The following is a 21,902-nucleotide window of genomic DNA, read 5'->3' as shown; positions in this document are numbered from 1 at the left end:
TTTTCTAGAAATCACTTCAATTTACTTCAATTAAGTGCCAAAAATCGAACAGATACACTACTTTTACAGATGACTTTATTGAAAACATTAATATAGCCTAGCTAAAATTCATTAAAAATGATCATTGAAACCCATTCTTCACAAGCTAGATCTCCATGTATATGACAGAAGAACTACCTTTACAGAAGACTTTAAAATTAATGGAGCCTAGCTAAAATTCATAAAAATGATCATTGACACCCATTCTTCACAAGCTAGATCCCCGTGTATATGACAGAAGAATGAATTTGATTCTCCAATACATATTGATCCACACTTTGAGCTTAGTTTCCATCACTGAAGCCCCAATAATTCCCCAAGACAAAACTACTCATTTCAAATCAGATGGCTCAGAAACATAGTTTATTACCAACAGAAATAAGTCAATCAAGAAAGAAGACCCTCCGCACAAACCACCACTTCCCCCTGGGAACTCCACACAACTGGTTTTAGTCTCTTGCATCACCCTCCTTCATCTTCTTCTCCCATCTGCGTTTCCTGTAATCCAATAACATTTCTGGCATTTTCTTCATCAACTCAGCAGTATTAGCCCTTTTCTCTGCTGATATTCTGTCACACGTGCCCTTTCCTCTTGTTCCTCATCTCTTTCCTTGCTGGATCATACAGCCAATCTTCACCAGCAAGCAGGACTTCCATGCGGAGGTGTGCCCAACGGCGGGCACTAATGCCAAGCGGCTTCCACACCCCTAGATTCCAGTAGCCCCAAACCCCCTTGGAAAGCTCATCTTTGTATTTTTCCAACTTTTCTCGCCATGGATATTGGTATTCACCAATCGTTTTCACTACGGATTTTCCCACGTTGCCTTCCATCTCCTTCAAGTTCTACATTTGTTCAAAAGTAAAAGTATAGAAGCTGAAACTCCATAGTCCTCAGAAGTATAAAATGAGAATGAACATCAATTATTATGGACTAGTAAACCAAGTAAATAAAGGATGGGGATGAAAATTAGACAAAACTATCCTATCATGTAAACCACTCTAGACACAAACCTACAAGCAGACCAACCATCAATTAACTTGCATATATTGCTGAAGGAAGTACATAAGGAAAAAAAAAACTTCCAAGGAAAGTAAGAATTAAGAAGTCATATCATTGCCTCCTGGAACCTTCATATTGACACCATTCCCCATACTTAGCCCCCCCTCTTGTGCACCCCCCCCCCCCCCTTTTGGGTTTTTGCTATGATTTTTTTTTCTTCAGGCTGATCCGGTTATGGATCTAGTTTGGTTGTAATTTTTGGTGCTTTAGTTGTTTGGCTAGCCTCATCTAGCTCCCCCCCCCCCCCTTCTTTATTCTCACCCCTTGTGTATTCTTCCCTTCATGGTTATGAATTTATTTATTCATCCAAAAAAAAGAATTAAGATGTCAGTTCCCAAGAGAGATGTGTAATGATTTTCCTGTATGATAGTTTATCATGGGACCTAGAAGAATAGCTAAACCTCCATGATATGTGAATGGGCTTGAGTGAATTTTCATTTGATAATTCACTAGAAGGCAATATGTTTCCTTTCATGGACTACGGATTTAAGGCAATGCCACAGTTCCCCTTCCAAAAGAAAAATAATAATTTTCCCAGTTTGAGTCTCTGTATCAGAACCAATTTCATTCCAGATGAGAACTCAAATGAAATTTCAACATTGTGAGAATGCTTCAACATCAAAAATTGAGCATTTTGTATAAGCTGTGAGCCTAAAATTCTTGAAATTTTTACAATTGCCTAAAATAAAAATAAAGTTTTCAAATATTTTCCTACTTAAATTTTAGCCTTTGATATTCAGATTCAAACATCCACCATCAAAAAAATAACAATGGAGAGCACAGGGCATAAAACAGCCCACTCGTCTATTGAGGAGAATTGTTGTGTCTGCACCAAGTTTCCAAAACTTAAGTTAACGAACTTATTCTTTCTCTCAATGAATTTGTGGTTTAAAAACTCAAATACAGATTTCCATTCTGTTGTGTCTAATTGATTCCATAAAGTCAATTAATCATTCTATACTGTCACCTCAGACAAATTAGCTCAACTAGGATACAAGTTCAGACTTGTATCTAAGTCTTTAAACATCAATTTTGTAATCTAGTAAAAGTGGTTATGGAACACCTCGCATTTTGGCCTCCCATGTTGAGTGAAGAGTCAAGACAAGGTATCAGTAACATTCCCCTATGTTTCTACAGGATATATATATATATATATATATTCCACTTTGCTTTATGTGATTTCTATGTGCTACTGATTTCTCGAAGGCAATCACCAACCATTGGGTGGCGACGGAGATCGGGAAGAGTTTTCTGTCTTTAAGAAAATCTCTGAGATTTGCCCCTCTTTCAAGCCAGAATTAGACAGGAGATTGAATAGTTTTCATCATCCAAACATACCATGGGTAGGTAAAGTGTAACTTTCCTAAGCCAACCAACCAAGCAATGGGGTTGGAAATGATAAATTTTTCCCCACTTTGCTATCCATTGGTAGTGCCCAATCAAATGGAATGCTCAAACATGCTATAGCACAGGATCTGAACAGAACTTATAGTGCTATTAAACAAACAAAGGGGAAATGAAAGTATTTATGAGGAGATGCTTGCTACCTGACCTATGCAATATCACGATTCTGATAATCAAACTATCCCAGCAAGTCACAGGTTCCACTCGGAACCACAGGTTTGCACGGTTTGATGGATTGGGTTCCAAAAAGTATAATTATACATAATTAAAGAGGCTTTGGTTTCAAATGAAACAGGAAACCCACTCAATTTTTTTTTTCTATTTTTCAAACCTAATCAGGGATAAAACCAAATAAAAGAAAAAGAAAAATCATTCAATAACGGACCAAGTTTTCCTAAAACCACGGTGAATGGATTCCCATTCACAGTGGCCCATCGTGACCATGTACAATAGGGGGAGAGATGGGGGTCACATCTGGACCATTGCATCGTTCAGCCACCAGTGGAGGAAAACTTTGTTCTTGAATTTAAAGGAAAAAAAAAAAAAAAAAAGAACGATCCAACAAACAACTCTTATAATTCAACAACTAATTTTTCTCATTATTTTAGATAAATAGCAAATCAGAAATACATAAGAATACATAATTGTACAAGCTTGAAACAGAAATCCTCTTCAAAGGGGCCACAACACTAAAACACAGCCTAATGCAGCAATGGACATTCTCTAACAGCTCAAAAGGGAATAGAATCCCCAAAACGAATTCAATTACTCTAATTCAAAATACACATTCAGATTTCAGAATACCCAACATTACAAAAAGGCCAAAGAAATTGAAATAAATAAACAAAATTTATGGGAACAACAGAGAACCATAATAGCAACAAAATTCAAATATATAAGTATGGCATAAAGAAAGAAACATGACGTATAGAAGAAAAAGCAGGTTCGGTAGATTCAAAGGGGAAAAAAAAGGGTTTTCTTCTAGGTCGATTCACAAAAGAGAGATATAGAAAAAAAAAACCAAAAGAACGAAGAAAACCTGAGATGTTTTCTGCTATCACTTCCCCATCTGCTCTTAGTCTTTAGTTCGAATTGCCACGGCCTCTGTCCCTCGATTTCTCATTGCTCTTCACTCATTTGAAAACTAGGGTTGGAGGGTTTATTTGACTGGACAAATTTCATTTACAAACTTCCCGGTTTCACAGTAAAGCTCCTTGTTTGCAGACAACGAACACCGTGCAAGTCGACCGTTCCTCAGTGCCATCGTCATCGCCATCGCCCAGGTCTTCCCCTCGGTGAGTGACATGTGATGAAGTGATCGTATAATGGTTCTTGGTGTCTTGTTCTCTGGGTTTTTGACAGCACCTCATTTTTCGTACCTTCTTCAACCCATTGGATCATCATCTCGTGACGTGCTTTCACCTAAATAACTATGAATCGATTGGAGTGATGGGTGTTGAGGAAAAGACTCGGATCCCATTTTTCCCCCTACTATGATCGTATCGGCCTATGTAATCCAAATGATACTTTTTTTCGATCCTTCATGTTTATTCTTTATGGGAGAGGTATAGGTATATTAACATAGTACCTAGGAATTAGGAATGCTAATGGGATATTAGTAGTAGAATTTGATCAACTTAAATTAAACCATTGGATAGAGAGAAGATATATAAACTTTCAATCAACTGCTGCTACACCTTTTCTCTCTTCTTTTCCCGCTACCCTTTGCAATTGACCGGTGACCAGTGATCGATGACGTTGCTTGACTTGTAACCCTGACCACCATGTCCAACCTGCAAACGGCTGCATCTCCTTTCCATCTCTCTCCCTCTCTCCCTCTCTCCCTCTCCCCCTCTCCCCCTCTCCCTGCCCTACTGTGGATCTCCCTCCCCGCCCTCGGTTTAAGGTTTAAGGTTTAAGGTTTCAGGTTTCAAGTCATAAGCCGCCATGATCGGTTCTTATGAGGCAAGTATGGAGCCTTCTTCTTCTTCGTCTTCTTCTTCACGTAACCTGCAGGGTTTTAAAATATGTGACTTGGATCACGAACTGACTTATTCACATTGGAATCGGCATTGATCATTTGACTGCCTTACACCGATTCCCTCCGATGAATGATCGGTTTTTTACCCATTTTAATCGAATTGAGAATCGGCCAAATCTGATCAAAATTTGGAGCCTTCCGGAAATACTGAATGAGCAGCAAATTTTTTCTACTAAAAAATCTAGGGTTTCCTACATCTTCTTTCCCATTTGTTCCTTGTTTCTTTAGTGTCGTCCTTCCTCTCTGTAATTTTAATGGCCTACCTATTTAAACAAAACGCTTAATCTACTTGTGGCTTTTCTCAATTTGATCTTTGGATTAATTTTTGCCAGTTTAATTTTGATCCTTGTCTTGCTCTTAGACGAGAAAATCTGCTGAGGAACAAAAATTTTTGAAAATTTCTTTTATTTTTGTCAAAACCCATCTCAGTTTTTACTTTTTTTCTTTCTTTTACAATGGGTTTTGGGGGATTTGAACTCTTGGACCTGCGAATCAAACACCGAGATTGGAGCGTGAAGTGAAGATGATGACACACCGGAGAAGAAGAAGAAGAAGTAAAACATCGGTTTGGGGATCAATAGCAGCGGCGTGGACAATTTTAGTTCCTACAAAGAAGACGAAGAAGGGAGGGAGTGGGAGCCAGAGACGTAGATGAACGCTGGTTTCAGGTGCGATCACGACGTCTTTGGAGAAAACACCGATGACGGTGACGGAGATGGAGATGGAGATGGAGATGGAGATGGAGATGGTGACGGTGATAGAGACGGAGACGGATGTTGAGAAGTAGAAGAGAAATTGTAGAATGCCAGTGATGGGCAGTTTAGGTTAGACAATGAGTATTAACAAATGAGATTGTTTCAATCGAATGGTCTACATTCGCTAGCATTCCTAATACCTTTGAAACCTTTAGCATTCTTATCTTTTTCTCATTCTTTTATTTTCTTTTCTTTATTTCCAAACATAGCCTAAATTTATTCATAAAGGATAATCAAAACAAAAAGAATGATTGGATCATTCCAGCCAATGAATAGAGCGAGATATTTTCATACATAGGATCTTTTTGTAGTTAATTAATAGGGGACTTCATACATAGGATCCATTCGAATTTAGTAATCGATTCAATCATATGATCTGTTATGTATACAAATATTTTTTTCGTTGTTTTTTTTGTGGTGTATTTTTTTAAGCAAAATTGATTTTTATTAAGACTTTAAAAACATTATATTAACATGTCCTCTTCTTTCACCTAACAAAAAACACTTCTTACCCCTATTTTTGACGGGTGAACTCATATGTTTCTTTGTCTGAAAGTGAATAGCTGCATAAAACTCCATCCCTATGCATTTCTTACTAGCATTATTTTTCATGCTGCAAAACCCCATTCTCCTTTACTTATAAGTTTGAGTTAAATCCATATCTTAACATATTATAGGTCACTTATTTGTGATTTGTTTATTTTCACTTTTACTTTTTCTTTCCCATGTCCTTGCTTAGACCTGTGTAGTCGATCTTACTAAGTTGGATAAGACTTCGTTGTTATTATAAGAAAAAGGCAAGAGAACTATGCCAGTCTATGCGGTCACTATGCTAAAAGATATGCAAATGGGAGGCTGAATAGAGGCATCTTCAATGCACTATGTGAGGAGGGCAAGCAATGCAATCTTTTCACGCATGCTTGTTTCTATCCGAAGAGCATGCAGGTGATCAACATTCTTTTTCTCTTAATAAAAATCGCATCCATATATTTACATTGGCATGTGCTCTCATTTGTAGTGTGGGCCTTACATGATGAGGTAGCGATCTATTGCCTATTTTTCATTTAGGAAACTTTTTCTAAATCACCCTAAAAATCTATATATAACATATCATATGAGAATGAATGCGAATACATGATTCTACCAAAAAAAAAAAAGAATGCCAATACATGAAAAGATATGTGAAATATTTGATTAAATTAGGCTTTGAAATGTGATAAATGGTTAATTTAGATCATTTTTCTTTATTGAAAACTCAGATCATGTGACCTCTATCCAATGATCAAAATTTCCTCATCAGCTATTGACAAGATAGAATGAAGGGAAAATTACCAAATTACCCATTTTTGAGTTTCACTTTGTAAAATTATCCATTTTATGTTTTGGTTAACAAAAATACATAATATTACGTTTGATTTTACAAAACTAACCAAAACAGTGTTATTCCTATGCTTTTTGACCTTTTCACCCTCCACCTCCTCTTTTCCGATCAACATATCCACCCTAATCCTCCCACCCCACCAGCCCCATCGCTACATATCATTTTTTCTACCTCATTGTGCAAGCAAAGAATAGGGATCCATCAACGGCACATGTGGTTGCACGATATCGATCTGTATCAAGTTTGTTTATGTAAATTTCTCTCTCCTCACTCTCTCTTAGACTTTTGGGGGTTTTCTGACTGGATCCGATGATCGATGCCGGGTTTGTTGAGACAGAAATTTTCGATGCTTAATTTCAAACTTGCAGAGATAATGATGTATGAGGTTCGTCCGTCACTCACGACATCCAGTCAGTCTTTTTTTTTGTGGGAATTTCCTATTGAATCCGATATTGGATGTGGAGAGATGGCCGGTGCCCGACATCCGTCTGTCACACATTCTATCTCTACTTTGGGGGATTTTTTAGGCATTTCTTGTTGAATCAGACTCTTAATGTTGGATTTGCAAAGCCATATTTTTCCTAGTTTTTTTTTCCCATTAAATCCCGTAAACTCTCTTCCAAGGAGGTCGCCAAAGCTCTTATCTGTGTGTGTGTGTTTTTTTTTGTGTAAGGGCTCTCATATGTGTTTTAGCATCTCCCAAACTCTCGTTCAACCTTTTTTATTATTATATTAAATTTGCAATGAGACATAAAGAGAGGGAGAGAGTAAAGGATGAGAGGCCGGCGTACCAAGGGTAGGGAATTCCAGGAGGCGTTATCCGATGACCTGATCGAAGAAGAGAATCGCAATTATAAAAAGGGAAAAAACTTCTTGCAACCATTGAGCAGAGGGAAGCTACAGGCACAACCGAAGGGGAAAGGGGGTGAACAATTTGGTTCAAGTCTAAACTAGAGGGTTGCTGAAGCAGCGATAGGAGAAGGGAAGGAAGAAGAATATGGAGGGTAAAAATGTAACTAAAATAGTAGATAGATGAGGGAGGTCACTGTTTTGGATAGATTTGTAATACTATAACTTATTCTGAGTGATTTAGGCTCTGTACTGTAACATTCTAAAAAATGGGTTCTGATGTTTTTTTATTTTTTTGAAACAGAAATGAGGTAAAACCTGTATGGGAAGCCCGGTTCAACTTCTTGTTTTTTTGAAATGAACCGGGCACTTATGAGACTTTTGAATCCTTTTTTTGGAGCATAAAATACTTGCTTTTCACTTCTAGAATTCATTTTGAGCAAAAGGCACCGAAATATGTATCACTTATTAGAGCCCGTTTGGTATTGTTTTTAAAAAATATTTCTGTTGTTTTTTTGTTCTATTAAAATAAAAAAAACGGAATCTTGTGTTTGATGCATGATTGTGATGTTTTGTTTTTTTTTTTAGAACAAAAAGTGGGGAAAAAACAAAAATAGGTCGATTTGACGAAACACCCAAAAGGCGTTCCGTCGGGGGAGTTTCGTTCCAAATTCAAAGAAGTTGGAACTATCGTTCCCGATGATTCCCTTTGCTCTCACGAGTCCGCACACAGAGAGGAGACAAGAGTAGAGCTCCATCTCCATCTCGCCACTGTGAAATCGCAGAGCAGGTAACTTCTAAACCTCTTTTCTTTCTTCTTCTTCTATTCTTTCTTCTTCTTCTCTTCTAATCGCAGAGCAGGTAAACCTCTTCATTCTCGATGCCCTGTGAAATCGCTCATAGAGAGAAGAGAGAAGTAACGTCCTAAAATCGCAGAGCAGGTAACGTTTCCTCATTCGGCTGCCTAGTTAGGTTTTCTTCCATCTATTCCTCAAGGATTTCTTCCTCTTGATTTCTAATGAGAAAACCCTTAAAGGAAGAGAGAGAGAGAGAGAGAGAGAGAGAGAGAGAGAGAGAGAGAGAGAGAGAGAGAGAGAGAGAGAGAGAGAGAGAGAGAGGTACGCTCATTTCGTGCGTCCTCTTGCCTTTTTGATTAGGTTTTTTTAATGCTTTTTGAGGTAAGGTCAAAGTCATCTCGATTTGCGGTAATCTTTATCTTGTCGTTAATTTCTCTGATCTACTGCAAGTTCGATCGAGGTTTGTGAATTTTCTATTTGGATCTCATTACTTCTGATTAGTTCTTCGGTATTAGAGAACATGATTAGTCTAAAAAACATGGTAGTATTTCGAACACCAGATTGTTGAATTGCTACTCTGTTTTCTTTTTGGTGAAAATTTCTACTCGGTTACTGTCCAATTCTCTATCCTATTGGTGGCCGATGAGTTCTTCCGATCTCCTCTGTTGTTCTGATATTAAATATGTAATGTCCTCTGGATCTATTGTTAGGCAGCTTTTAGGACTCTGTTAGCGGCTTCAGTGGATTAGATGTAGTGGTGTTCTTGATACCATATCACATCTTCGATTTCAGATCAATGAATTTCCAGAGTTTTTCAGATTAGATCTGCATTATGTTATAGTTACTATAGTTGATTGGGAGTTAGTTAATTGAAATGCCTCTGCAGATCTTGTTCTTTTATGGTTTCTTGTCCTGATATCTTCATCTATGACTTAAAATATGTTTTGAGATTTGTCTGCAAAGTCTCTACCATCTCTCTCAAATTGTATAAAACAAGACTTGATTTTTTTTTTTCTTTTGGGGTTGAAGCTAAAACTGTTAAATACAATCCTTTTATTTCTTACTTTTCATACCTGTTGAATTCTGAATCTGATGCCCCTCTCTGTTTTGTTTGTACCTTATAATTCAGCACAATGGCATCTCACATTGTTGGATATCCATGGATGCTGTAGTTCAGGCTCTACTTGAGTGTGAAGATAAACCAGTCGGCCATATATAGCAAACATAATGTAATAAACAGTTGATATTATAAAAATAATGTTTTTATTTTTTTCCCCCCTTTTTTCATCTCCCTCTCAAAACCACCACCTTTTGTGAAGGGTGAAAAGCTATGGTGTTCCATCACATGCCGAAAATTTATAATGTTTTGCTTTGTGAATAAATAAAAACAGAAACTGTAAGATCACAGAGTTTGTAATGCTTGCGTTGGTGAAGATCCTATCAGGTGTCTAAAACATAAATTTAAATATTTTTATATTCTTACCCCCTATTTAAACATTGCAGTTCATCACGATCTTAGCGTGGGAAGAAGTTATTGTAAATATGACACTACCATCGATACTTACCAACTGAGAAGATCGATCATTGTCATGTGTTTCAGCAATCATGCCAATTTCTCACTTGGAGGAGAGCCATCACCTATTCACATTTTGGGGGCTCCTCTCAGTGCAGTAGAATCTTAAGTATTTGTTGGAACTCAATAACCTATTGTGCATCCATATGCATATTATTATGATTTTCATCCAAAATTTTTTTCTAAAACAAGCATTACCAAACAGCAGAATTGCCGTTTTTCTGTTCTGAAACTGTTCCAGAGACACATTCACCAAACAACCTTAATTCGTTTAAAAACGGCATTTTGACATAGAAACTGAAATTTCCGTTTTTGACACGAACAGAGTTTCTGGAACAGAAACGATACCAAACGGACCCTTATAAGTTATGAAGGGTAAATGGGGAATTTACCTTCAAAACATAACAAAAGTTATGTTTCAAGGTAAACCCTAACCCCATTTTCACTTGAAGGAGGTGGGAGGCGAGAGGCGAGAGGCGAGAGGCGAGAAGCTCTGCTCGGTACCTTCGATCTACCATCTTCAAGGTAAACGAAGATCTCTCTCTCTTTTTCTCTTTTTCGTTCTCTTTCTCTTTCTCTTTCTCTTTCTCTTTCTCTCACTCTCGTTTCCTTTCTTTCTTGATCTCTTCTCCCTCCTCCTCTGTGCCTTCATCTCTGAAAAAATCTGAACTTTTTCACTCTCTGTGGGCCTACAAGGTAAGGCAACCAGGTGCAGAAATCCGAAGAGATCGAACCAGTGATTGCCAGCATCAAGTAAATCTCAGGCCTCGTAATATTCCTCCATCAAGATTCTCATGATATTAGGGTTTTCGTGGTGCAAATTTGCAGCCACAAAAATGCCCTCTTAAAACACTTGAAAAGGAGATCATCTGATAAGAGATTTAAGGCGTTAGGCAGACACGGACCACTTCAATAGTGACTAGAAAAAAGTTCACAACCTAACAACAGGGAAGGGGTTGGAAGGTCACCTCTAAGCATCCACAACACACAAATACAAACCCAAAATCATAAACCAAGCCAACCAAGATCCTTAAACAGAATACAAACTTTTCTAGATTACGCACTAGTTTAGAAGATTTGCTAAGTTTATAAGCTGTCATATCACATTCATAATTGCCAAGATTGTCTACAACTTTGATTACAACTTTGTGGTAGAGTTTATTCCAACCCATGCATACACAACATGAATGATGCATATCTTCCAAGAACATTCATTCCTTTAACAACAATTAGCATTAAGTTCCCATCAACTTGGGGGAAATTACAGTTCAAAGATAGGCCTTCAAAGCATTATAAATCTGTGAACAATTAAGTCTCACCAGAGTCACCTGAAATTTTCAAGAGACTACAAGAGAAATTCTATTTTGCTGCCCCCACCTCTTACCATTCTTTTATCAAGGAAGCTTCACTTCTTGACAATGAATTCAGTATCATTGTATTTTCTTCTCAATACATCTTTCATCAACTTCAATTGAGCAAATTACTTCCACTCTTTTAATCTTCTTAATATACATTGCCAACCCAAGAGCTTGATCTGCATTCAGTCTTAAGGTGAGGAAACAAAAGATATAACTTAATGCTACCAGGAAGTATGCAAATTTCAGCTCTAGCTTTAGATTCAGCAACCAGACTCTGATATTGTTTTCTATTGCTAATTACCGGACAGATCGAGGGTCTGGAGGCTCTGGCAGTACTGCAAAGATTCAAGCGTCATTGTTGGGAGAGACAGGATCAGGCGATTCTCCCCTTCTCCTTTTCTTTACTCCTCTTTGTCTCCTTGATTCTTTGTTGCTCGGTACAAATTTTAATCCTTCTTATTTGTTCTTTGATAGGGTCTTTCCTTAACAGTTTTTTGCTCAAACCCTTATTTTGTATTCAGTGGATGATGGGTTTTGAAACTGTTTCTGACATCGCAGGTGATTCTTTCGAGGGTATACGGAGATTGAGAGGTTTTCAGCAATTTGAGGTAACTGAACATTCTTTCTTGTGCAATATTTTAGCTTTTTCTGCGTTGGGTTTTCTTTTTCTGATCCTGAATGTGTCACGTTGAATGAGCTGATTGTTCAGGTAAAACACCTTCTTAGTGCTTTTGAATTGGGATTTATAGTCGGTCTATCATGGAAATGTTTATTATGTCGTCCCTTTTGTTTGGTTCTATAAATTAGTTTCTTCCTCGTTTGAAAGCTATTACCTTTAGGAATCTCTCTCTCTTCCTCCCCACCCCCCAAAAAAAAAAAGGAACACCAATTGTTGAAGAAAGATGATCTTGGTGAATAAATGGAAAAATAATTTATGGAGTTTTGCTTATCACAACAGAGAAGTGGCTTCCTTCCAACAATTCAGAGATTTATCATAGAGTACTTTTCCTTTATTTGTCTAATTTCTATGCCCAATTAGGATTAAGAAGGGGTGGGGGGGAGAAAGGGGAAAAAAATCTACAACAATGAGATTTTTGTCTGTCCCAAAAATTCAGCAATGAGATTTTATGAAGATTACTATTTTTCCCTCTTGCATTAATTAGCACGTTTATTTATCACCCAACTTGGAGAGAGTTTAGATAAGTAATGGAAGCCAAATTTGAAAAATGAGGGAGTTTTTAATTCTTTAACCCCTTCTCCTTAAACATTGGCTTTTTCAAAGGGATGATTATTGTGGAACATAGGACTATATAATATCTATTTGGCATATATTTGAAGAACATCTGAATTTCATGCTCAGAGGTCGAATCCCTAGCTTTGGGCTTTGTTTGACTTAGACTGCAAAAAGTAATAGTATTGTTCTCCTATCTATTTGACCATTATTTACCTCAAGACTTCTACATTAATTTGATTCCTTGGTTCTCTCTTTTTTACTGAAAGGGATAAGGTCATATATGTAGCATTGTGGTAGAAGTCCTTTTGAAGTGGCAATATAACATCTTTCTAATTTATTACTGGAGTGAATTGAAGTGAAGTTTTCTTGTGAATACCACTGGTTCATTTTAGTACAGCCCAATATGTATTCAAAACCTCATTGAAGGCCTTTGAAAGCCCTGTGTGAGTAAGGTCATAGGGGTTTCATAGATTAAGGGTTGGGGTGCCTTGGTGAAAATCAGTGTTTTCAATTTGGATTTTAAATTCATGTTCTTTTTTTTTTTGGTAAAATAGTGAGAAAATGTCAACTTCAAAACAAGCAGTTAATGAGACTGCAAAATGGAGCCAAGCAAATGTAGACACCCTTATTGTTCTGATGGTAGAGGAAGTTAAGAAAGGAAATAGGACTACTTCGACTTTTAATAAAGCTGGTTGGAACAACATTGCCAATAACTTCAAAGAAAAAACTGGGGTCAACTATGCCATTATACAGTTGAAGAACAAAGTGAACAAACTGAGGCAGGATTATAGTTAGTTTAAGAAGCTATTGGAGACAATTGGTTTTGGTTGGGATACTGCTTCAAGAACTTGTACTGTTGATGATGAATCCATATGGGAATCGCATATTAAGGTATGCTCAATTTGTATTTAATTTGAGTATTTTGAAATGCCAGGGTATATCAATTCAAGTATTTGATTATGCGTATTTTTTATTTATTAGGATAACCCTACTTGGGCACGATTTAAGAAGCATGGACTACCACAATGGCCAGAACTATGTATGGTATTTGGTGATACATATGCAGACGGCGAAGGAAGTGGGACTCAAACAACCGTGTTGGAAACTTTGGGGGCCGATGATGCTAGGAATATGATTGAGTCTTGTGATGAGTCAATCGAGACTAGTTCAATCTCAGTTGAGGTAACTGCAGTTTAAGAGACTATTTGATTTCAGGGAGATCCAATCTTCAACTAAGCCCTTCAGCATAGCCACGGATAAATGAATCATTGCTTAACTTTAACAAGTGAACAACAATCAAATCAGCTTCCACTGTTCGACAATAAAGCGAAAACCCAAAAAGATTTCTTTCTGTTCAGCAATGGAGACAACCCCTCGAATTTTCACAAACACAAGCAGAGAGAGAGATTTTGAGGACTTACTAGATGTTGCGAAAGTGATTTGCAGAATTGTAGAGACCGATGTAGAGAGTTTTGGTTAAATGGAAAGCAAAGCCGTTAGTGCCCAATATGTTCTAGAGACCGCATCGTTTTTCGACCAGCAACCGATCTGGATAGATAACCAGGTGGCGGGTCACCGGTTCAACGGTCCAGAAAAAAATACATTTTTTTTACCTTGTGGCCCAGTTTCATTCTAGGGAAAACTATATGATTACCAACTTTTAGGTTTCTCTTTACATAGGAGGGCTGAATCATGAATCAAATGAATCAATAAATGAGGGCCCTATTAATTGAGTTTAGCTACTCGAATAAGAAGAGCTAAACTCACAGCTAAGAGTCAGAAACCAACTACTTCCCTCGCCTTTCGGAAGACCATCCGGCGCTGCGCACTAGCTATTGTATGACGCAAAAAAGAGCTCGTTCTCTATCGTGGTGTGAAACCAACCAATTCATTAAAAAGGGAATGTGTCCCTCTCTTTATTTGGTGAAAGCAATGTTCTTTGTTGGGAAAGGGAAGGGAAAACCTTTCCACTGGACGCTCCTGGGGAGGATGTACTTCTCAACGGGGCACCCAGAAAAAGAGAAGGTACACTACTACTCCCTTGCTTCTTTACCTTGTGTAGGGAAGTAGCTCATTAGCAGGCGTCTACCGCTTGCTTGAACTTCCCAATCGATGCCTTCTTGTCGTAAGGTATAGAAACCAGCCTTTATAGCCACAGTTGAGGCCAGGTATGGGATGCGAAAAGCCAGTCTATCACGGTCCGGTCCAACGGAGAAAGCTATGGAATATATGTAAAGAGAAACCTAAAAGTGGGTAATCATATAGTTTTCCCTAGAATGAAACTGGGCCACAAGGTAAAGGAAATGTATTTTATTCTGGACCGTTGAACCGGTGACCCGCCACCCGGTTATCTATCCAGATCGGTTGCTGGTCGAAGAACGATGCGGTCTCTAGAACATATTGGGCACTAACGGCTTTGCTTTCCATTTAACCAAAACTCTCTACATCGGTCTCTACAATTCTGCAAATCACTTTCGCAACATCTGGTAAGTCCTCAAAATCTCTCTCTCTCTCTGCTTGTGTTTATGAAAATTCGAGGGGTTGTCTCCATTGCTGAACAGAAAGAAATCCTTTTGGGTTTTCGCTTTATTGTCGAACAGTGGAAGCTGATTTGATTGTTGTTCACTTGTTAAAGTTAAGCAATGATTCATTTATCCGTGGCTATGCTGAAGGGCTTAGTTGAAGATTGGATCTCCCTGAAATCAAATAGTCTCTTAAACTGCAGTTACCTCAACTGAGATTGAACTAGTCTCGATTGACCTAGTTAGATCCAGCTTAGCCTACGTTAAAATTTTTAGATGAATTTCACAAGCCCACATCCAAATTCTCTCAGGCGGGGTTTGAAATATTCAGTATGTTTCATTATTGATTCAGTCTTGCTTTTGGTTGCTTGAAATGTTTTGGCAGAAAAGTATAAATATTTGTGAATTGGATCTGACTACAGTGACCCCAATGCAACCTCTAGGTTTAGTGACCTAGCATTTCAAGAGCTTACAGTGCTTTGTTTGAGGCGTTAAGATTTCTGATTGGTTTGGTTTGGTCATTCTACCCTTAAAGAACTGGCTTTTGGTTGCACAAAATGCCAACTCACCAAGTTGCACCGTTGGATTTTACCTGATAACCTGTTGGGTTTTGGATGTGACTAAATTTGATCCAAATCCATTCAAACATGAGTGCATCATGGGAAAATTCTAACACATGTATGCAAATAAGATTTTGTTTCCATCCAACAAAGTTGCACCAGATACAACTTAAAAATGGTAGCCAAATTAACTTGATTCTATTTATTTATTTTTAATATTTATTTCCATAGGTGGAAGTATTCAAAATGAAATGAGAAAAAGTGGCACAACACAAATCTTTTGAAGATTGGCCATTGAGAACTAGCAGTTTCTTTTGGGAAACCTCATTTATTCTGGTTTAGATGGCAGGCAGATCGTTCTATGAGCTCAGTTAGTTAATTTTTGAAATATAAATAGTTCATTACTTCAGAACATGTATCTGAATCCAACTAGGTTTAAAATCCAAGTCATTCTTACCGTTGGAGACCATAAGTCACACTCAACAGGTATATGAAATAGAATTGGAGTATGAGTATTTTATATCACATCGAATTTCTCTATAACGGATCTGAGATTCAAAAGAAAATAAATATTTTCAATTGCAACCAATTTTGGTTTAGGTGTTCAGGTTTGAACCAGAACAAAGTTATAAGAAAGTGTTGATGCTGTGTGGTTGGCAGGTGGTGCATATTTGTGGCACGCCTTCTTGAACTGAGAGTAAGAAACTTAAGCTGTCAATGGCAGACTATCATTTTGTTTATAAGGATGTTGAAGGAGCATCTACACAATGGGATGATATACAGAGAAAACTAGGTAATCTACCTCCCAAGCCTGCTCCTTTCAGACCCCCTACCTTTACTCCTGCTCAAGATGAAGACTCAAAGCCCAAAGACAAGGCTTGGATTGATGAGAAAACTGAAGAAGAGCTTGAAGATCTTGAAGATGATGCCACTCTTGATGACGACCGATTCCTTGAAGAATACAGGTTCATATTATAAATTAAGTCTTTCTTCCTCCCCTGCCCCACCCCACCTCCACACCAAGAAAAGGCAGTTTAGTATTTCTCCTGCTTTTTGAAAATTAATCTTTTTTTTTTTATTATGTCCAAAAGGAAGAAGAGGTTGGCAGAGATGAGAGAAACATGTAGAGTTTCAAGGTTTGGATCACTGACTCCAATATCAGGATCAGATTTTGTTCGGGAGGTTTCACAGGCTCCACCAGATGTGTGGGTTGTCGTATTTCTGTTTAAGGAAGGGTAATGTTTGATAGCTTGCATCTTTCTTATCATTTTATTATTGTATTTGTTTGAAATTTCTGAGTTTTATCTGTGCTGAATTTTATTGATATGTTACGTACTATGTTATGAGTTGGGAAAAGGTGGTTTTTTTTTATTTTTAATGGTCCATATGTGGGCTGCTTACAATTGTATGTCATCCTGAGTGTACAGGTTACTATTATCTTTTACTTTTTTTGTTCGAGAAAAATATTATAAAGAAGATATATACACACATTATTAATCAGTTGGCATGATGAACAACTAGACAACAGATATATACTCTTTTTTGTTGAGAGGCACTTATATTTGAGCTTGATGATGGAGCATCTTGAGTTGGTATTTAGAAGTCAGGCATGTCAAATTGACTCCATTGATTCTTTCCTGTTTTCTAGATATTATTAATATCTATGTATCTTACTGTATCAGCTGCTTTTGTATTATTGATTTTTGTTGTAATTTCTTGCAGAATTCCAGAATGTGGTCAACTTATACCTTGTCTGGAAGAACTGGCTGCAAAATATCCAGCAACAAAGTTTGTTAAGATAATATCTACAGATTGTATTCCAAACTACCCAGACCGTAATCTTCCTACCTTACTGGTGTACAATAATGGTGCTGTGAAAGGAACATATGTTGGGTTGCATCATTTTGGTCGAAGGTGCACACCTGAAGGTATTTATTTGATCAGCGTGTTCCTTTTAATTCACTACTCTGTTTGCATTGCATTTCTTGGGTTTAAATCAATTTATTTTAGGTTTTATGGTGGACAAATTTCACTTCTTTAACTGGAGGTTTGAGATTTTTTACTTGACTGCACCTTAGGTGGTCTTGGATCAGTCACCACTGTATTCTATTTGTTTTTCCTTAGGAGACTTTGAGATTGAGTCCGTAAATAAATGAATATGATTTAGGTTATGAGACTGGTTTTGATTATTCAAAGTCCATCTCTGTGAGATATTTCTAGTTCACCATTATTTAAAATAAATAAATAACTAAAAACCTTGTTTCTATTTGCACTCAAAGTGTTATTAACTTACCTGTTCTGTAGGTATTGATGGATTGCTTATTAGATTTTGTCTTTATTAGTTGTATTCTCAGAAAGAGGTGGATGGGCTGTGGGTTTTTAACTGATAACTGAATACTCTTAGAACTGGTCTATTGAGATTGTAAATTAGGACCTTCCCTCTCTCTTTTAGTAATTTTATTTATATTTCCCCAACGGTGCTTGATTTCATCTGATCGGTACATCACTTGGGTGCTCGAAACTGTGCTGGAAGGATGCCTTCAGCATTTGGCACACAGTTCAGACCCAGGACACCTCTATCCATGTCAAAACCATATTTTGTACAAACTATGACACACTTTCTTTTTCTTTATCCCAAATCCCTATTTGCTTCCCTTTATTGCTCACATCATGTTAAGACAAGAAGTACATAATACACATATCCTCCCCCTTTCTTTTTATTATCTTATCACACAGCACTGCATGCATAATACCTTCTCAAAGGAAATAGTAAGCATAAAATATTAACGTAAATACATCCAATGCTCCTCTGTTTACCACCCACATATTTGTATACAACCAAGTGGCACTGAACTTTCAGAACTTTAAACTAACTTATCACTTCTATGCTCATAACATTCCAAACGTGGGTCACTAATGTGATGTGTTGGTTTAATGAAATTCTACAAATGTTTTTCACTTTTTTGTTCTAATTCAGTGGCTTTCATGTTCTATCTGTTCTTTTAATGCTTCGATACTCCATTTGATTCTAATAGCTCATTAGCTTGTTTGGGCAGTTGATAGATTTTTTCGGGTTTTTTGTGGGTATAGACTAAACTCTAATGAACTTCCAGATGATGAAATTATTTGTCATGAAAATTTCAGAAATGGATGATTTTATTTTTGTTGTCTGTGTCGTCTATCCCATTAACTCGACTGTTAATTAATAATTTTGTATACGGCCGTGTACCATGGACAGTCAAGCACTGACCTTTGCCATTAGACAAGAGGGGTTGAAATGACCAACCCAGCCCCCCGCCCCTTTTTCCTATTTGACACATCGTAACCTTACCCTCCTTATATGGCCATGCATGAAAACCTCCCCCTTAATAATATTTAGAAAATGTTTCTGTTTTCTGAGGTATTTGGGAAATAATACCACTACAATTTAATTTGAGAGGCATCAGGTCTGTAGACAGAAACTCTATATCAGCGGTTGACACATGGTCAAGGACACATTTTAAGAAAGATACCACTGTGTATTCTTAAGGGGAATGTTAAATGAGTGTCTTGATTTTAGGCAATCTAATAAGACCTTTGTGATCTTTTAAGCCTGCAGAGCTGCAGAGCAGGGTTTTTTATGCTGCATGGGAGGGGCAATGTATACCACCACACAAAATATGGGGAAAGTCTTTGGAATAGCCACTTGGACAGTTCTCTTGCCAAACCTTTGTATTATGCTTCTGTGGTGATGAATAATAGATTTGGTTGAGATATTTCCTTTTTCAAATAAACTCAGAAAGAGATAGGTAGTTCGTGGCACTTGCCATGGTATGTTATAGCTCAAAACATAGTTGTCATGGCGCCAAGGCTAACCAAGGCGGTGGAGGGTTGTGTAAGCTCTTAGGCGATAAGGCGTCCGCCTCAAGGCGAACAAGGCGATCTAGTGTTATTTTTTATTTTCTCAATTTTTCTAACATTATTTAGTAAGCGATATATACCTTGTATCATAAAAAATCAAGATTAAGCAACATCAAGTTATTAAAAATCAACATTTAGCCATATTAAATCATAAAAAATTAACATTAAGTCATATTAAGTTATAAAAAATCAAAATTTAGAGAAATGCTCTTGTTCTATGATAAGTTTGACTAGTCAAATGATATTATTTTTACATGAGACTTTTTGTATTAGTTATAACATAAAATTAGCTTTCCAACAAGTCTTAAGATTCCTGAAATCTGAGTTGTAATGATAAAGTTATGCTTCGGTCAAACTTATTTTTAAGTGCACGAATGCCATTAAAATTGCCTGAATTAAAAAAAAATTATGGATATCAAAACAAAAAATTATTTTACCGGAATTTTGGTTTTTAGCAATGTCTTAACATTATAGAATTTATAAAATTTTCATAATTGAGAAAAACTCCAGCATTTAAAAGTTGAAATCGCCCCTATAACCAAAATCCAGTTTTTGTTCTTGGACTAGGGGGTTGATTTTTTATTCTTTTGGAATTTGATTTTTAAATTATTTTTATTGAATTCAAATAGGGGTGTTTGCTTATTTATGAATAATATCTTAAGTAAATGAAATAACAAATATAAAAAACATTAATATAGCAAGCCGCCTGGACGCCTAGTCATCGCCTCGGCGATACCTCGACTACTATGGCTCAAACTATTAATTCTTAAGGATAAGAATCTGGAGTACATGTGCAGAGCTTTTGGATTAGCAACTGTTTACATTTCATAGGTGTTTAAAAACGGATATCCTTTGTTTCTTGGTCAAAACCATAAACCCGGGCGATGAGCTCTCAAGTCTTGGCTTTGAGCAGAGCGGGTAGCAGATAAGAGGATCAGAGAAAGACCTCCTTGCTTTCCGAATAGCTGGCTTTGGCAATTGCACTTTCTGCAAGCCCTTGTTGGTTGGGAAGAAGGAAGCTTGACTGAGCGCTTCATTCCCATCCTGCCAAATGGATACCTAGCTTTCCGGCATCTCAAGCCTAACCTACTGCCCTTCACTACTGCCTCAGGCCCATAACCATCTATTAGTTAGTTAGCAGAGAGGCGAATTGCTGACTGCAGGTTGGAATCTCACTTCAATACTATTTGTTAGGGAGAAGCCCAAACCCATCTTTTTAGTTTCGATCTTGAATTTTTATGTGCATGCATAATTTTTTTTTCCAGGAGCTCTGTTTGTCATTGCTACTATCTCAATTTCTCTATTCCTTTTGTTAGTCCTGATATAGAACTTCTGCTGTTCTTTTTTACCATTCCGTTGGGTTGATCATTCTATGCTTACCTATTTAAATTATCAGGTGTTGCTTTAGTCCTATGCCAGTCGGATCCAGTTTTAGATGATGGCCAGAGTAGAAGTGACCCATCAAGAAAGGCTGTCATTGATGGTGTTCGCAAGAGGTTTATAGAGAAGGTTGTGACACAGCATGAAGATGATGACGATGGATCTTCAAGCGATTAGAATCTTGGGGCTTCCATTCTCATTTGATGGAAGGGTCATTTCTCTGAAATGCTTTGTGACAGAGGACCACTGAGACTATAGATGGTTAATTAATTCCTTTTACAGCATGCTTGTGTATTTTATTAAGAGACCATAGAATTTTGGTTTGTTTTGAGAATGCTGATGAGGTTATGTTTGGTGAGTTTGAATTCATTGAGGCATTAGCTTCCACTTCTCAGTCCTCACCATGTGCCTTTGTCCTTTACTTTGTCTTTGTTGCTGAAGCTTGGCTCATATGAATCATGTCAATGATACCAAATTTTTTGAGAGTTTTATTATTATCTATCTTTGTAAAACAATGGTTTAAATCTCTGCTTATGGCCTCTCAAGTTATTCCTATTGATATCATTGGCCAGAAGGTGCTAATCCAACATTTTTAACATTCATGGAGTGTTCTCCACTATTGGATTCGTCTGTAAACAAGGGTTTTAATGAGCAGAGTCAGGAACCAGGTCTGTCCCAATTGATTCCGATCCAGATTGGTCTGAATAGATCAGGAACCAGTTCCCACCGGCCAGATCCTTCCGCAACCCTAGAAATGCAGTATGGGATCGGGATCAGGATCAGTTTCAATCCATTCTGATTCGAATTAGCCGATCTAGCCGATCTGGCCGATCCAATTCTGAGTTTTAAAACCCTGGTCTAAAGAGACTAAACTCAGCATAACCACCATGGTCGATCCGAATCAGCGGACCGAAACCAATTCTCCCCTTCATCTTGAGGAAAACTGTATCCAATATAAATGCCTTTAAAAAACTAGCCCATCAGTGTAGCCAACCAGGATGCCTTACCCTAAGAAGAAAAGAAAAAGGTTTTATGTCCAAGAGGGTGGC

At 37.4% G+C, this 21,902-nt stretch overlaps 1 protein-coding gene and 1 long non-coding RNA gene across 5 annotated transcripts; one reads left to right on the top strand and one right to left on the bottom strand.

Moving 5' to 3' along the window:
* On the bottom strand, positions 1-4,328 carry LOC122060111. The gene is made up of 2 exons (XR_006134254.1): positions 3,543-4,328; positions 1-882 (listed from the first exon to the last, which is right to left on the bottom strand). It is a non-coding gene; the product is annotated as an uncharacterized LOC122060111 (long non-coding RNA).
* Positions 4,329-8,161: 3,833 nt separating this feature from the next.
* LOC122059413 (phosducin-like protein 3) lies at positions 8,162-21,365 on the top strand. Of its 4 annotated transcripts, XM_042622184.1 has the most exons (8): positions 8,165-8,319; positions 8,391-8,470; positions 11,566-11,694; positions 11,816-11,865; positions 16,234-16,538; positions 16,665-16,808; positions 17,296-17,501; positions 20,870-21,365. In XM_042622184.1, exons 5-8 carry the CDS (start codon positions 16,291-16,293, stop codon positions 21,028-21,030), a joined length of 759 nt encoding a protein of 252 aa, XP_042478118.1. In that variant the 5' UTR covers positions 8,165-8,319; positions 8,391-8,470; positions 11,566-11,694; positions 11,816-11,865; positions 16,234-16,290; the 3' UTR covers positions 21,031-21,365. The 4 variants fall into 4 exon arrangements, with proteins under 4 accessions (XP_042478117.1, XP_042478118.1, XP_042478120.1 ...); XM_042622183.1 differs by lacking the exon at positions 8,391-8,470 and having other exon boundaries at positions 8,162-8,319; XM_042622185.1 differs by lacking the exons at positions 8,391-8,470; positions 11,566-11,694 and having other exon boundaries at positions 8,167-8,319.
* Positions 21,366-21,902: the final 537 nt, after the last annotated feature.

The sequence above is a fragment of the Macadamia integrifolia genome, chromosome 13 (genome assembly GCF_013358625.1).
Source record: "Macadamia integrifolia cultivar HAES 741 chromosome 13, SCU_Mint_v3, whole genome shotgun sequence".
Lineage (NCBI taxonomy): Eukaryota > Viridiplantae > Streptophyta > Magnoliopsida > Proteales > Proteaceae > Macadamia > Macadamia integrifolia.
This window is presented reverse-complemented; position numbering and strand designations above follow the sequence as displayed.